The 15767-nt window shown below is 37.9% G+C and overlaps 1 protein-coding gene across 1 annotated transcript in view; it reads left to right on the forward strand.

Moving 5' to 3' along the window:
• IPO5 (importin 5) overlaps nucleotides 1-15402 on the forward strand; it is a 38658-nt gene extending 23256 nt beyond the window's left edge. Inside the window, exons 14-26 of the mRNA XM_082770928.1 lie at nucleotides 153-371; nucleotides 1078-1161; nucleotides 1986-2118; nucleotides 2225-2346; nucleotides 2834-2930; nucleotides 3419-3591; nucleotides 3978-4089; nucleotides 4671-4726; nucleotides 7054-7176; nucleotides 7833-8052; nucleotides 11114-11342; nucleotides 12839-12980; nucleotides 15259-15402. Coding sequence (XP_082627054.1) covers nucleotides 153-371; nucleotides 1078-1161; nucleotides 1986-2118; nucleotides 2225-2346; nucleotides 2834-2930; nucleotides 3419-3591; nucleotides 3978-4089; nucleotides 4671-4726; nucleotides 7054-7176; nucleotides 7833-8052; nucleotides 11114-11342; nucleotides 12839-12980; nucleotides 15259-15345 — 1797 coding nt within the window. The 3' untranslated portion in view covers nucleotides 15346-15402. The remainder of the gene's footprint in view (nucleotides 1-152; nucleotides 372-1077; nucleotides 1162-1985; nucleotides 2119-2224; nucleotides 2347-2833; nucleotides 2931-3418; nucleotides 3592-3977; nucleotides 4090-4670; nucleotides 4727-7053; nucleotides 7177-7832; nucleotides 8053-11113; nucleotides 11343-12838; nucleotides 12981-15258) is intronic.
• The last annotated feature ends 365 nt before the right edge of the window (nucleotides 15403-15767 follow it).

The following is a 15767-nucleotide window of genomic DNA, read 5'->3' on the forward strand; positions in this document are numbered from 1 at the left end:
TATGACATCTGATGTAAACCAGTAGGTAGATCTGCTGGTGTTATAAGCTGACAAGAATGGGATACATACAAGAGCACATTTTTGAGATTTTGCATGCTTTTTAAAGCACGTTTTTTAATGAAATATAACACTTTATTCTTCCTCTCTTCAAGTTGATACAGAAAGGCACTAAACTAGTTTTGGAGCAAGTTGTGACTTCAATCGCATCGGTTGCAGATACAGCAGAGGAGAAGTTTGTTCCCTACTATGACTTATTTATGACTTCTTTAAAGCACATTGTTGAGAATGCTGTTCAGAAGGAGCTAAGACTTTTACGAGGAAAAACTATTGAATGCATCAGCCTAATTGGTCTTGCTGTTGGGAAAGAAAAGGTAAGATCTTATCTATTGTATTAATGTATTTTAAAACAGCTGTGTTTTTTTGTTATGTTCGCTTTGAATTGACGCAATTACTTGTTAAACATACAGTTATGTTGTTGCTGCTTTCCGTGTTTGCATTCCTGTTTTATTCTGTGGCAACAGTCTTTCTGTTCAGATCACAAATTCAGAAGTGAATCTTACAGAAATACATCAACTTAAGTTATTCTTGTTTTATTGGACAATGTTGAAAATGTGTTTTCTTTTTGTTTTAAGAGTCATACTGGAGCATCTCGTTTAAGTGGGCTCGTAATAGTGGCGAAAATCTATATAGTTAAAAGGAAGCTCAGCATAAGAATTTATTTGTTTTTACAGGCAGATTCCTTGAAAAGTTTGGATGTGCTTGTAATAGAACTGTAGAACTGGTAGTAGTAATTTGTCATGATGCTTGATGTATTTGGCAGGTTTTTTTTTTGTGTTGATACACTGGTTAAAATGCATATCTGTAAAAGTGCCAATACAGTGAAGCTTAAGACTAGGATCACTTGGTGATGCTTCCAGGAAAAAAAGTTTTTACTTGTATCTTCATTTCAGTCTATTTCAAGGTTTAGCTTGTCTTGATAGTGTGTTGGACATAAACACTCCCTTAAATTGTTTGGTGTTAAGATTCAGGCAAGTACCCTTTTAATTTGCCTTCAACACCACTTTTTCCCACATCTAGTTTATGCAAGATGCATCGGATGTAATGCAGCTGTTGCTGAAGACACAGACAGACTTCAGTGATCTAGAAGATGATGATCCACAGGTATGTTAAAATCCTCTTCTATAGTGCATATTTTGTGGTTTATATTTAGTGTTCTTTGCAATATGATATTCCTTAAAGGGGGAAAAAAAGTAGTTACAGCTTCAGGCTAACTGTTCATCACATCTTAGAAAACTTAATATTCACTGCCCTGAGAGGTCCTTAGAATCTTTCACAGAATTGTGTATAGGATGTCAGACTTCCAGGGATTATATTTCGTGAGGAGACTTCAGCATGTGAGCAATCATTCCCTGTCTATTAGCTACTACTTTATTTGGCATTGTATGACTTATTCACTTCCTGCCACCTTCTTATGAATAGCTCCACAAGTTTCACTAGGCAGCTGTCCAAAAGAGCAAAGAACTATTTTGACTTGTGCAACTGCTAAAAAGAAATCCACTTAAACCACAGTATTACAGTCTTGTGCTCTGTTTGCTATCTTCAGGGATGAGGTTCAGCAGCATCATTTAAATTCAGGAAATTATTCGTTTCAGAGAGAAATTCTTTTGATGACAGTCATGATTGCCTTACCAGTACATCTTATACTGCCATATTTTAACATGTATAGCATCTATGATAAGAGATACTGTCAATGCGTTGTTATGAATATAGTCTTGGGGGAGAGTTCTTTTGAAGTTTAATTTTTACATGGCTTGCATATTGAATTTGTTTTTCTTAGTCTTCTCTTTGAAATACATTTTATGCACTGCCAACATTCTCAAAAAAGAAGTCCTGTTGTATAATGTTCTTCTTTTATGATATCCTTTTAAATATGCATTAAAATAAAAAGTAGGACATGAAAATTCTGACTGTATTCTTTCTTACAGATTTCTTATATGATCTCAGCATGGGCCAGGATGTGTAAAATTCTTGGAAAGGAATTTCAGCAGTACCTTCCTGTTGTAATGGGACCTTTAATGAAGACTGCATCCATTAAACCTGAAGTAGCTCTCTTAGACAGTAAGTTTTAAGCTAATGCTTGACTTAAAAAACACTGAAAGAAAAAGAAATGTCATATCACTTTAAGATTTTTTAATTACTTTTTTTTTTTTTTTTTTAATAACAGCACAAGATATGGAGAATATGAGTGATGATGACGGTTGGGAATTTGTAAACTTAGGAGATCAACAGAGTTTTGGAATTAAAACTGCAGGCCTTGAAGAAAAAGCAACCGCTTGCCAGATGCTGGTGAGTAATAGGGTGGTCTTGGTGACCTATGTATTCCTGGACAATCAAATCTTGAAACCAAAATCCGTAACAAATATTCTCTATGGTATTGAATTAAAGAGTTTTTTTCTTTTTGGTGACAGTGAGTTTGGATTTCAGGCATTAATTATTCTGTTTACTTGATTAAAGGTATTGTTAGAGTTTCTGGTTGAATAGCAAGTGTTAGCAGAATTTTTACAGAATTGAAGATGTTAAAGAATTTTACTTTTTTTTTTTTTTTTTGCAAATACTGATGTTTCTGAATTGTTTTTATTAAAGCATGCTTTAAGAGTGTGAAATGATGTTGCTATTAGGGTTTCTTAAACTGCCACAGTTGAGGGGCTAAGTAAGTAGATTATTGCATGTTAAATTCCAGTCTTTTAACTATCTTTCTTCCCATTCTGTAATTTAAAAATGTTAGTAAAGGTATTTTCCATTAAAGGTGACGCCTCAATATTTTATGTTTCAGGTTTGCTATGCAAAAGAGCTAAAGGAAGGGTTTGTGGAGTACACAGAACAAGTTGTGAAGCTGATGGTTCCCTTACTGAAGTTCTATTTCCACGATGATATCCTATGAATGAATTTGACTGTGAAAATGGAAACATAGTTTGGAAGAATCAGTCTTGGTTACTATTGCCTAAATTAATTGAAAGTGTTAGTGTTAGAATATTCTGTTGCTTTATAGCAGATTTGGGAGAGGAAATGTTGGTTTACATATGCCTTTAGGAAACAAATTCTAGCTATCCCCCTAGTTTCTTTCAAGTAAGCTTATCTGTAACTTTGAAAGCAAACAGTACAGAAAGTGTTCTTTGTGTCAACAAACTGAGGCAACTTGAATAGCTTTTCTGTTTGAAATAGGCTTGAAACAACGTCTAAATAGCAAACAGTTTAATTTTTTAATAATCTTAATATGTATGTAATTAAGAAATTAAATGCATTAGAGTGTAATAAAAAATCAATTTCAAGTAGGAAACTAATGTCATTATGGTGAGTAGTGCTTGCATTCTAAGGCTTAATGTTGGCCTTGATCATTTTATTTCCTTAATAATAAAACGCGTTCGAGTGGCAGCAGCAGAGTCGATGCCCCTCCTTCTTGAATGTGCTAGAGTTCGTGGGCCAGAGTACCTCACACAGATGTGGCACTTCATGTGTGATGCGCTCATCAAGGCGATTGGGACGGAACCAGATTCAGATGTTCTCTCAGAAATAATGCATTCTTTTGCAAAGGTAACTCTTTTCCTTACCAATTATGTGGCAATACTGTTGATAGCTTTTCAAGGTGCATTTTTGCTATGATTTTTCTAGCTGTACATTGGGATTTTGAATGTTTGGGCAGGGAGGAAAGGGGGGTGGGATAAATAAGGTATTAACCTAAAATAAATACCAGGGTTGTTTATTTTAATCACAAACCACTTGAACAATGTGGGTGAAATGTGCAGTGATACTGTGCCTTACTTGATTAATTTGAGTATTGATCCCAGCGTGAAAGCTCTACTAATGTTATTTCTGCTAATGATCACTTAGCGTGCATTAATATTCTCTGCATGTTTTAGATTTCATTGAGACTGCTCAGGTACCTTAAATCTGAAAAACTGATCACTTTCTTTCACTAGTGCATTGAGGTAATGGGAGACGGATGCCTTAACAACGAACATTTTGAAGAACTTGGAGGAATATTAAAAGGAAAACTAGAAGAGCACTTTAAAAATCAAGAATTAAGACAGGGTAGGTCCGCATACATTTCTGTTGATGTGGAGTCATAGTAGCTGTTCTTTAAAGCAGAATTTCTAATTTCTGAACACAAAAATGCTTAGTTGGGATTTCTTTAACTTGTGTATTTATACAAGGCAGTTGGACTTTGAAACAACAAAATCCACTGAATTACATGTGTAAGCTCTGGGAGGATGCAGATAGTGTAATTTGCAGAAATACTGTAGTAGATTAATCAAAACTTGATGGATAGATTACCTGAAGATGGCATTTGTCTGTGGTGTTATCACTTGTGTCTTTTCATCTGAAGACTTTGCAATTTTAAAGCAACAGTGGTGTCTTATTTCTATACACTTTCTTGTCCTTGTGAACAGGTTTCATGTTCTTTTACATGTTACTGGTCTGGGGCATATCAGTGTATTTGTTTTTCTGTGAAAGCTCTGTGAAGTTTCGTAAAGACAGGAAATTCCTGTTGCATCTTCAGATAGTGTTTACTGTTTTCTAAATTTGTTTCCGAATCTATTTTTCCTTTCACAGGCTTCGTAAGCATATGCAGCAATTCTAGTTGTTTAACGTATCTTTTCTTTTTAATTTAGTGAAAAGACAAGATGAAGACTATGATGAACAAGTTGAAGAGTCATTACAAGATGAAGTAAGTTGGTTTGGGAAGCTTTTCCCCTCATAAAGTACCAGGATGGAAATGCATTACACAGATAAGACATGCAATTCAGTTAAAGTATAATGTCTGCTCTCAGAATTATTTCTTCCTGAGGGAATGCACTGTTGTCATATTCCTTCAAGAAATGGGTCATGCTGTGCGTGTGAGTTAGAAAGCACCAAAGGTTTCCTTGTCCAGTATACTGAAAGAAAAATTTCAGGATCTAGCTTCTCACTTCCTTCATCCTCTCAAGCAATTCTTCTCAGATAACTTTTTCTTAAGTAGTTTGCTGTCAAATGCTGTTGTGAGAATCCAAGGCCCATGCTTGCCGACTTATTTTCCTTTGTGCCTAATTACCTAGGTTGCTCTTAATCTTTGAGCTAGATCTCTGACACATGAGATCAGGAGCCTGTCTGAAAAAGGGATAGCCTTAAAATAGTATCACAGGAGGACGACAGAATGAACAGGTGGCATATTGTTTGCTTAGGAGAGAATACCAAAATTATTTATCTGCTAAGATACGGAGCTGACTTTAGTTTGAAGTAGAGGTGACTCTAGAAAAGACACAATAGTTCTGTTAAATCATCATTAGTATGGAGAGATTAATAAAGAGTAAGTCACCACTGTGTATAATGAGACACAGGATACTCAGTAAATTTAAGAAAATTTTTCCACGTGATGCATAATTAGATTGTGAAGCTTGACTATCTGAATTTACACTGTTTGCAGACTCTAGAATATACCCTAACAAATTAGGTACCTGTATGCAAATGCATTCTTAAATAATGCATTTCTTGTGCCCTCTTCCTTTGGGAATTTTAGGCTTGCATTTAAAAGGATAGAATTCTGGCAACTACATACTGCTTGGGATCAAAACCAACAAAAAGCCCCCAGTTCAAGTCTTGAATCAAAAGCCTTTCCTGATTTTTTTCTCCTTTTCTTATTTGTAGTGTTTAGTCTTTTTTTCTTAACTGTCACTCCATAGCGATAAGGAGAGAAAATGCTAGCAAACAGAACCATTTCAGAGAAGCGGTACCCATACTCTGCAGAGTTGCAAGGCATTTTTAAAAATGCTTTAATTCATATTTGATCTTTTTTTAAAGATTGCAAGGAGGACTTGTCTGTGTTGCTTTGTGAAAGTAGGCGTAGGACCAGAATGTCACTTGCCATATGGACAGAATTAACATGTAGTAATGAGCAACATTTGGATATACATCTTTAGTCCCAGAATATGTGTACGTAAGCACTTACCTTAAGGCAGCACAAATATTAAGGGGTACATAAAGACAATGACAGAAGTCAGGAAAGATAGATACTGAAACAGTAATGTCAATCAAATATCCAGATACAGCTCTGGCTTAGGCAATAACTATTTTTTTGATCTGATGTGGAGTAGGAGGAGGCATAATACATCACGCAAACATACATGTATCTGTATCCCTATGCATCTGTTATTGGCTATTAGTAAAATAAATAATTTTTTAATTCCATACCAGGCCAGATGGACCTCGTGATGTGCTGAGCTGCAGCAGTTTTTTCTCTATTTTCATTTGTGCATGTGTTCCAGAGTTACTGCTTAAATTATGCCTTGGCAATGCAGAAGTTGGCTAAACAGTGAGAGTTTAAATATCATGTTGTGGCAGGCTGCCTGTTGCATGAGAAATAGTTAGTAGTTTCTCACTAGGGACCAGAAACTACCTGTGTTCTGTTTTCCCTGCCCATGAAAGGATAAACTGATTAAGGGAACCATGCAGAGTACAACAGAACAAAGTCAAATGGTTTTCCCAGCACAAGCATGTCTAGGGTTGCAGTCCTCACTTGCAAATATGATGTGAGTTGATAGCTGAATCTGTGCAATGAATGTGTGCTTCACCAGTTTGATTCATTAATTAGGCAAGGTGAAAAGTGAAGTTAAAGGATAAAAGAAGATAAATACTCCTCATATTTTTGCCACATTCTCGCACAAAGGCAATAATCTGTTTACTTTTCAATAAAAGCTTTTCCAATATATGTAAGCTCCAGAAGAGGAAAAGGGCCTTCCCTTTTCTGTAAAGAGAATCCACTGAAGCATTTGTCTTAAAACTTTTCTGTCCCTGAGAGAAACCTATGAGGCTTAGGTGATTGGATGCTCTTAAGTTAAATAGCAGTGCACTTTAACCTTAAAGCATGAGTTCAAAATACTGGATTTAAAAAGACTCTTTACAAAACCACATCATTAAACAGCTTTCTTCTATTAGTTTAGAGACCTTAGGGTTTCATGTGATTTTCTGGTATTTTAAAGATCATTAGTCTCAATGTGAGTTGTATCCTTTTCCTATCAGGATGACAGTGACGTTTATATTTTGACTAAAGTATCCGACATTTTGCACTCAATATTCAGCAGTTATAAAGAGAAGGTGTTACCGTGGTTTGAAAGGCTACTTCCACTAATTGTCAACTTAATTGTAAGTACCTAATTGTCTTTTTTATTGTCTTTTTTGTCACTTGTTTGTTTCTCCTGAATGTGCAGTAGTAGGTATTCCATGTTGGCATCTCAGAACTTGGTAGATAGAATGGAGCTGTTGTTTTACAAAATAGAGGCATTTCAAGGTTTAGTCCAGGTCTAATAGGAAGACATGCCATGTTTTTTTTTTGTTTGTTTGTTTTTTTTAAATGCCCTGCTATGATAATTATAATTTCTATGTTGCAAGATCTAGGATCTTTGGCACAATTATTTTTAGAAGTTTAATTTTCCTGGGAATGTCTGATACTGTCTAAAAGGGATTTTAAGAAGGGAGACAAAAAAAGCATGGCAGACTATTGGGAAAAATTGAGAATGGAATAGGTAATGGAGCGTGAAATACAGGTAAAGGATTTAGCATAAACTATTATTCTTTTAATTAGCTCAAGTGTTCACCTGGATTTTATTCTGTTTGCGATACTGTTGCAACTACCACTATAGAAATTGATGTGTTTGTAGAATTAATATTAATCCAGGAAGAATTTAACAAAAATGCTAGACCACTGTTACTGTAACACTGATTGTTTTGTTGATAGAATCATTGAATGTACAAAACTACTTATTTTAAGGTGGCTTCAATATTACCTGTTTTTGCTGCAGTGTCCGCAGAGGCCATGGCCGGATAGGCAGTGGGGGCTGTGCATTTTTGACGACATCGTGGAGCACTGCAGCCCCTCTTCCTTCAAGTACGCTGAATACTTCCTGAGGCCAATGCTACAGTCAATATGTGATAACAGCCCGGAGGTTAGGCAAGCAGCTGCCTACGGTGTTGGAGTTATGGCACAATTTGGTGGGGACAGCTATCGGCCTTTTTGCACAGGTACGTGCGTTCACTGAAGTCAGAACTGTTCTCATTTTGGAGTTTTCGTGGTGGTTTTTTGGTGGTGTAGTTTTTCAGCTGTTGAAGTCTCATTTTACTTGTCATTCATTAGACTTTACCTTGGCCAACTTTAAACCTTTTAAACAACTTTGGTCCTTTTCTTCGTATTTGGACAAACAATTCTTGACTAAGCCCAGACCTTCACCTTTAGTTGGATGTTGAGATAAAATAACCTTTTTATTTTACAGCATACAGCTTATTAGCAGGCATCGCAAAAGTATTTTAGATACAATTGTACGTAAAAGAACTTTGTGATTTATTTTAATAGATGATGTGCTGTGATTAGAACAAACTAAATCCATGGCATGAGAAGCTACCTACACCATAGGTTTTACGGTCTTCTCTGAAAACATCATGTTTGTGAGCTCTTATATTAATCAGTAAAGAAGTTAGGTTATAAATATGGTGCTAGCGTATTGTTTTGTTGCAACTTTGCAGCAGTATGTAAAAACTGAGAGTTCAGAAAAAGCCAATTTCAATTTGGATATTTCTGACACTCAGATGAAAAAAGATAGGAATCTCTGGAACTTGTAAATGCAGGAGCTACTTTATGGTGAAACAAAGGATTAAAAATAGAGTTAGTAAAGAACAAATAAGTAAGGTTAAAGGGTGGAAAACTACAATAAATCAAGTAGCTGAGGAGGAAAAGAAATAAGTCTACAAGGTTATAATTTATGGGACTGTCAAAATTGCTCCTATTTCTTGCTTCTAACCTCGTGAAGTTCAACAAGGGCAAGTGCAGGGTCCTGTCCCTAGGGAGGAATGACCCCAAGCACCAGTACAGGCTGGGGGTGTCCTGCTGGAGAGCAGCTCTGCAGAGAGGGACCTGGGAATCCTGGTGGACAGCAGGCTGGCCGTGAGTCAGCAATGTGCCCTTGTGGCCAAGAAGGTAACCTGGGGTGGTTTGGAAGAGTGCCAGCAGCTCAAGGGAGGTGATCCTCCCCCTCTACTCAGGCCTGGTGAGGCCACACCTGGAGTACTGTGTCCAGTTCTGGGCTCCCCGGTGCTAGAGGGACATGGAGCTACTGGAGTGAGTCCAGAGGAGGGCTACAAATATGATCAGAGGACTGGAGTACCTGTTGTATGAGAACAGGCTGAGAGAGCTGGGCCTCTTTAGCCTGGAAAAGAGAAGACTGAGGGAAAGCCTCATCAATGTGTATAAATACCTGAGGAGGGGGTGTCAAAAGGATGGAGCCGGTCTCTTTTTGGTTGTGCCCAGTGACAGGATGAGAGGCAATGGCCACAAACTGAAGCACAGGAGGTTCCAGCTGAATAGGAGGGGGCACTTCACTGAGAGGGTGACAGAGCACTGGAACAGGTAGCCCAGAGAGTTTGTGGGGTCTCATTCTCTGATCTTCAGATGTCACTTCCGACCTGGGCCACACAGTGATTCTTATGTTGGTAGAAGGATATAATCATCTATTTTGTGTGAATACTGCATTAATCAAACACATGTGTTTCTTCATATTGGTGGCCTCAAGTCTTTTGGTGGAGTAAGATGACAGCGTAAACAGTCTTTACAAAAAACTATTATAGAAGATGTTCTTTTATAGTTAAAAGGTGGTGGGGTGTTTTGGGGGGTTGTTTGGTTTGACTTTTTTTTTTTTTATTATGTACTGTAAAGTCTATGTGAGAATAGATCTGGTTTTTAGACAGGAAAAAAAAAGTCTCCTAAATTGCAGGGAGAAGATGATGCTGATTTGGGTGCCTTACTAATCTTAAGGGCTGCAAAGACACATACCTACACACAGTCATCCATTACTACAGAGCAGCGTGGGGAAATGCAGATGAGTTTTAGCTACAGTAGTCATGATAGCCTGAGGTGTAAAATGCAGATTCAGTTTGTCTGGACATTGCGGACTTCTCTGTAAAGCAGAGCTTGTTCCACAGAAGTCCTGTTATCCTGCGTTCAGTACACAGGTTCTACTGACCAATGTTGCTGTGGTTCTGTAATAACCAACCCCATAAGAGTATCCCCTTCTAGCTCTAGGATTGATCATATTTCTCCAGAATTTGATTCTTAAATCAAATTCAGTAAGGGCAGTATACCAAAGTGTCACAGTGTATTACTTAACTGCAAAGCTTACTGATGAAAATCAAGTAGTGTGAGATCTCACTCTTCAGTAATTGGAGTTATTTTGAAGCGTGCCTTCTGCACGATTCCACAACCTGTTTTCTGTGCTGGTTTAGCATTTTATAGGTTTAGGACTGTATTTTTAGCAGAACACAGGGACAGCCCTTCCTGCTTTTAGGGTGCTTCTGAAGGCTGCATGGACAGAAGTAATTCAAAATGTGATGTGAATGCTCATTAGAAGTATGTATGTGGTTACCCACTATTTTAAATAAATTGTTATTAGCCTTGTGAGAAAATGGGTATTTTTCTGTGAAGTTTGATTTTTGCGACCTAAACCATGCCAGGTGGATTCACCAGATGAGATTAGTTTTATGAGCTTTTCCTCGTGCACTTCTTTTTGGGAGTGATGGGGGGGGGGAATAGGGACATAAAATGTATGTTCATATATTTGTGTGTGTGTATGCACATGCAAATATGTCAACAGCAGGCAGGCGCTGTAGACATGCACTGCAGTCCAAATTAAAGTGAATGTCACTGTTCTAGTGCTTTTCATCATCTATGTTTATAAAAGCTGTTAGATAACAAATGTCTGTTTAATCTGTCTTTTAACCATAAATTACAATGTCTTGTAGGTTGTGCAAGTACAGCTGAGAGACTGAAGGTTTTTTCTTTTGCTTTTGTAAAGCAAAGCAAGGGAAGAACCTAAAAGCAGGGGGTCATTGACATGACTGGAGTAACAGGGCAGCAGCAGAGCATTGGGACAGCTGGATTTTGGTGCTTGGGTGACAAAAAAAAACCACTACAACCTAGTTCATACACCTTTTGTAATATATGCAATTATCTTGTGGAATTTGTGATGTTGATGAAATATAACTTGATTGTGCATTTGTGCATTAAATTTTATTCTTTTGTTTGTTTAACAATTAGAAGCGCTTCCTTTGCTGGTGAGAGTCATTCAGTCACCAGATGCCAAAACCAAAGAGAATGTCAACGCAACAGAGAACTGCATTTCAGCTGTAGGAAAGATAATGAAATTCAAGCCAGACTGTGTAAATGTTGAAGAAGTTCTGCCACACTGGTTATCATGGCTTCCGCTTCATGAAGATAAAGAAGAAGCTGTTCATACTTTCAATTATCTGTGTGACTTAATTGAGAGGTAAGGTGAACTCTTGACGTTAAGCAGAAAACAAGCTTGTTTGCAGGTTGTTTGCATTCATTTTCTAAAACTGAGAAGCTGTCAGATTAACCTATGGACGCGTTAGAGAAGATAATTTACAAAGTCGTAACCGAGCCTTCCAGTGTGTTATTACTGTTCTATAAACAGTCACTGTTCTCATCCTAACATGTCTTGAAAAAAATCCTGGCAGCTTTATATGTACATGATGGGAGCATATCAGCTGGGAACTTCTGATGAAAGTTTCAGGCAAACTCTTGATACTCTGCTTGTATCTCAGCACTGCCCAGGTGTTCTTACTCAGGAACAGCATGCATGCACTTGCAGTCTTGTTTTCATAACCTTTTAAAATAGCTTTGCACATTTTTGATGTTGAATATCAACAAAGTGTGAAGTAGAGAAATAATAGATAATTTCATGATGGAGCGTCTCCCTGAAGTGTGTAGTAATTTCAGTTACTGTTCAAAGCATCTTGTCCCAAAGCTTGTTCTTTAGATTTGTGCTTCCTCCTGCAGGTCAGGGATGGAGGGCATGGATTTCTGGTGCAGGTGCAAGTTGCACTTGGTAATTGTGTACAGGAATTTCAGCTTCTGAATCATTATATAGTAGTCATGTTCTAGCTATTGGCTGATGCTAATTATTATGTCTTACTGGAAAAGTAGAAAGTAAGTCACTAAATAGGAAAGACTGTAGGAAAGCTGTGTTAATTATTACTGTGTATCTGTTGGTGCTTTATTAAGGTAGTATCTGGAAATGGGTGATGGTAACTGAAGGCTCTATACTGATAATACCTCAGTTGTATTGAGATAGCATAATACTGACGTATGCACACACGTACAGAAATTGAGAGTTCTACTATGAGCACATTGCTCTTGTCCCCAGCTCTGTGCAGATGGCTCTGCCTTGTTACGTACTTCTGCATTCACAGCCCCTGTGTTCTAGCAGTGGTAGGTGGCAGGGCTGGAAGTGGAACATGTTTTCCACCCAGATCTCTGGTTGCCAGCACTCCTCTACTCCAGCACTTGGCTGGGAGAGAGGGTTCAGAACTGTTTACTTGTGCTGTCAGTGAGAGTGCTGGCAGAGCTGAAGTCACTGGTGCTCTCTGACACCAGTAATACAACCTCGTCCCACTTCCAGCACTGAGAGGGAAAGAAAGAGGCCCTTTTAGGCAGGGTATTTCTGTCACATTACTTACAGTTCCATCTGCGTGGAACTCAACAGCTCCATAAAGTACAGAACTTCTTTCTGATAGTGTAGGCTGGTTAAAGAATCAGCTGGTTAAACATTAACAGGAGAGGGAACATTCTGTCTGCAGGCAACAAAGCTATGCCTACTTACTAAGCTGAATGAAACTGAAATGTAAACAAGCAGCTTAAGAATATGATATTTCAAAATGACTCAACCTACATTTGAAATGTTTACCGAACTTCTTTAGTTAAGCACTGATTTATTTGTAATATCTATTTTGATCATAACAGCAACAACCCGGTTGTCCTCGGTCCCAACAACTCCAACCTTCCCAGAATATTCAGTATAATTGCGGATGGTGAAATTCATGAAGCTATTAAACACGAAGATCCTTGTACCAAGCGATTGGCTAATGTTGTTCGCCAAGTGCAGGTAAAAAATTGCTTGTTTCACACCTAAGAAAACATTTAGGATCTGCTTTTGGATCTAAGCAAACCATTATACCAGTTTTGAGAGCCTTGTCTCCTTAGAGAGAGAATGATGCTTCAAGCAGTGATTGTGGAGATCCTTGGACATTCCTAGAACTGTGACTGATAAAACTTGGTAACATTTACACTTGGAAAAGGAATAAAGCTTGTCTTTTTGTCTAAACTTTTCAGGTCCCTGTTAATTGGAAAAAAAAATAGTTTTAAGATACATGCAACTAGGTGGTTAACATGCTAGCCAGTATTAGGTTTTTGGCTTTTGGCTTTTTTTTCTTTTAATTTCCTTCTATGAGTCAGAAATTGAAGTCTGGAGAGGAATCTGCCTATCTGTGTATCAGTGAACTCTACTGCAGAATTTGGTCAGCCACATGGTTCCTTTAAGGGTCTCCAGCATCCTGTGGTGACTTACCAATAGAGCAGAGGCTTAGGAACTTTGTTAGAGAATGAGTGCAAACTACAAGTAATTTTACCGCTGCCCTCTTTAATCCAGCTTAACTATAGGCTTCTGTTCCATGCTTCCCTACGTTCAGGGAACCACCTCAAAGCTCACTTCATTTGTACTTAATGTATTTCATGGAGTACTTAAGGTGCTGGGCGATGAGGATGTCATCGTTCTCAGTATTCACACTGCACTTTTCTGCAGTGTTGTAGGTGGTAGTGCAAATGGGACAGATCTGATCCAGGCCCAGGTGCCACCAGGTGGGCTGGCTTGACAGTTGCAGCACCTAATGATACAAAGTTGTGTGCCTGCCAAATGTGTCTGGGATTTGGAGCAAATCATAAAGCTCATGGTATGGGTGGTTTTCTTGGTGGTAATTTTTTGTTTAAGAATTGTAGTTTATTTACTGTTACCTATCTTGTATCTCCCCACACAATAATTTGACTGCAGCAGAGCACTGTAAATGTTTATACCATGGTAGGAATTTGGAAGGCTGTATAGTTGCTAACAGTCTCCTAGAATCTGCGAAGCAGCAGCAGGCAGATTTTCTTCTCCAGTCATCTGAGTAAGCTGTTCCATTGCCAGCACCTGACATGAGTAACATTACAGTCATAGTTGGAATTAAAATGCAAACTTTTTTCCTCGTGCTTAGGTGTTCTCATGCCAGAAATATTTCAGTGTAGTATCAATTTAAATTTCAGGAGTGCTGGAAGAGCACACTTAATTCTGCAGTGTTCCACTGTACACTGAGAGTATAAAATGCCTAATCTTATTTAAAACAAGCTAAACCTAAAAATAAAAAAAAAAAATCATGAGGACTTTGTCTTCACAGAACACAAAAGAATTAGTATCCACTTTTATTTTTCTAAATGTGTGAGAACAGGGCACTTATAATAGCTGAAAATATATCAAACTTATATTTTTAAAAGCTTGTTTTATTGTATTTTACTGTACTTAAAGATCACTGCTATCACTGCAAAGGACAATCTGCTGACCTAAAGCCAATCACATGCAATATTTTCTTTCCTGTTATTGTTGTTCTAAGCCAAGGTGCAAGTTGTTTCAGCTGCTTTTGATAACCCAAACCTTTTTTTCAAACCTTTTTTAGTTTTCAGGATTTTCTGGTACCATTAGCACCAGCCCCTACTGCTGTTGACTTTAAAAGCTTAGCCTCTCAGCAGAGGACTCTGGTAGCACACAAGGTATTCTGAGACAAAGGAGCGTGTGGGTTTACGTTTACCTGGATAAATGGTGTATGCATTCTCTGTGGGAGGCAATTTGCTGTTCTTCTCTCTAAACAGTAATCCAGTGCGTCTGCAGCAGAATTTTACACATACACACACAGTCATGCTATAATCACACTGCTCAGTTTCTCTCAAGGCATTATTGATGCACCAGTACCTAAAAGATAATCTCGTATTTAAGAACCATTCAGTTTTGCCTGAACATTGATCTTTTAACTTGAGTGCAAGGCAGAGCAAATGGTTAGAATGAAGAGTCAATTTGTAATTTGACCCAGGTAGTTGCAGGGAGTTCCCAGGAGTTTCAAATCAATTACTCCTGGTGCTACTTAACCACAACTTGCCTCTATTGAGCATGTCACAGCATCTCTAATTGAACCTGTGTATAAAACCAAAGATTTCACTCTGTCCTTTGGCATATGTGTATGTTACAGGGATAAGCCCAGTGAATGTTGAGCTTTCTAAGCATGTGAAAGCTTAGTGTGTGCTTTAGAAGCTTGTCAGCCTTCATAAACACAACTTCTCTTCTTTCTTTTTTTCCCTAGACATCTGGAGGACTGTGGACAGAATGCATATCACAGCTCAATGCAGATCAACAGGCAGCCATACAGGAGCTCCTGAACTCTGCTTGAAGGGCCTTAATTATCATCTGCAAGAAAACTAACTCCAAATAAATGTTTACCCTATTGTTTAGGTTTCTTTTGTTTCTTTTTTTTGAGTAAAACAGAACTGTAGTGCGTGTAGGCCATACTTCTGCAACCTACAGGCAGTGGCAGCAGGAAGAAGCATTCTTTCCGAACGGTGTTTAAATCGGTTTCTATCCCACAACACTGAAGAAGTTTCCTGTAAACCCTACAATAGCACTGAAGAGTATTTTTCTAACGGTATTAGCCATCCATATGATGGTGAAAGGGAAACAAGTTGAATTTTCTCATTAGACATAATGAATTAAGAAACAGCTTTAAGACCTTGTATTCAGCAGTAGATGTACGTTATAACAGATAAACATTTCTCTACATCTAGTGTTAATTGTATTAATTGGAGTGTGAGTCTT

The sequence above is a fragment of the Aythya marila genome, assembly GCF_965140915.1.
Source record: "Aythya marila genome assembly, chromosome: 1".
NCBI lineage: Eukaryota > Metazoa > Chordata > Aves > Anseriformes > Anatidae > Aythya > Aythya marila.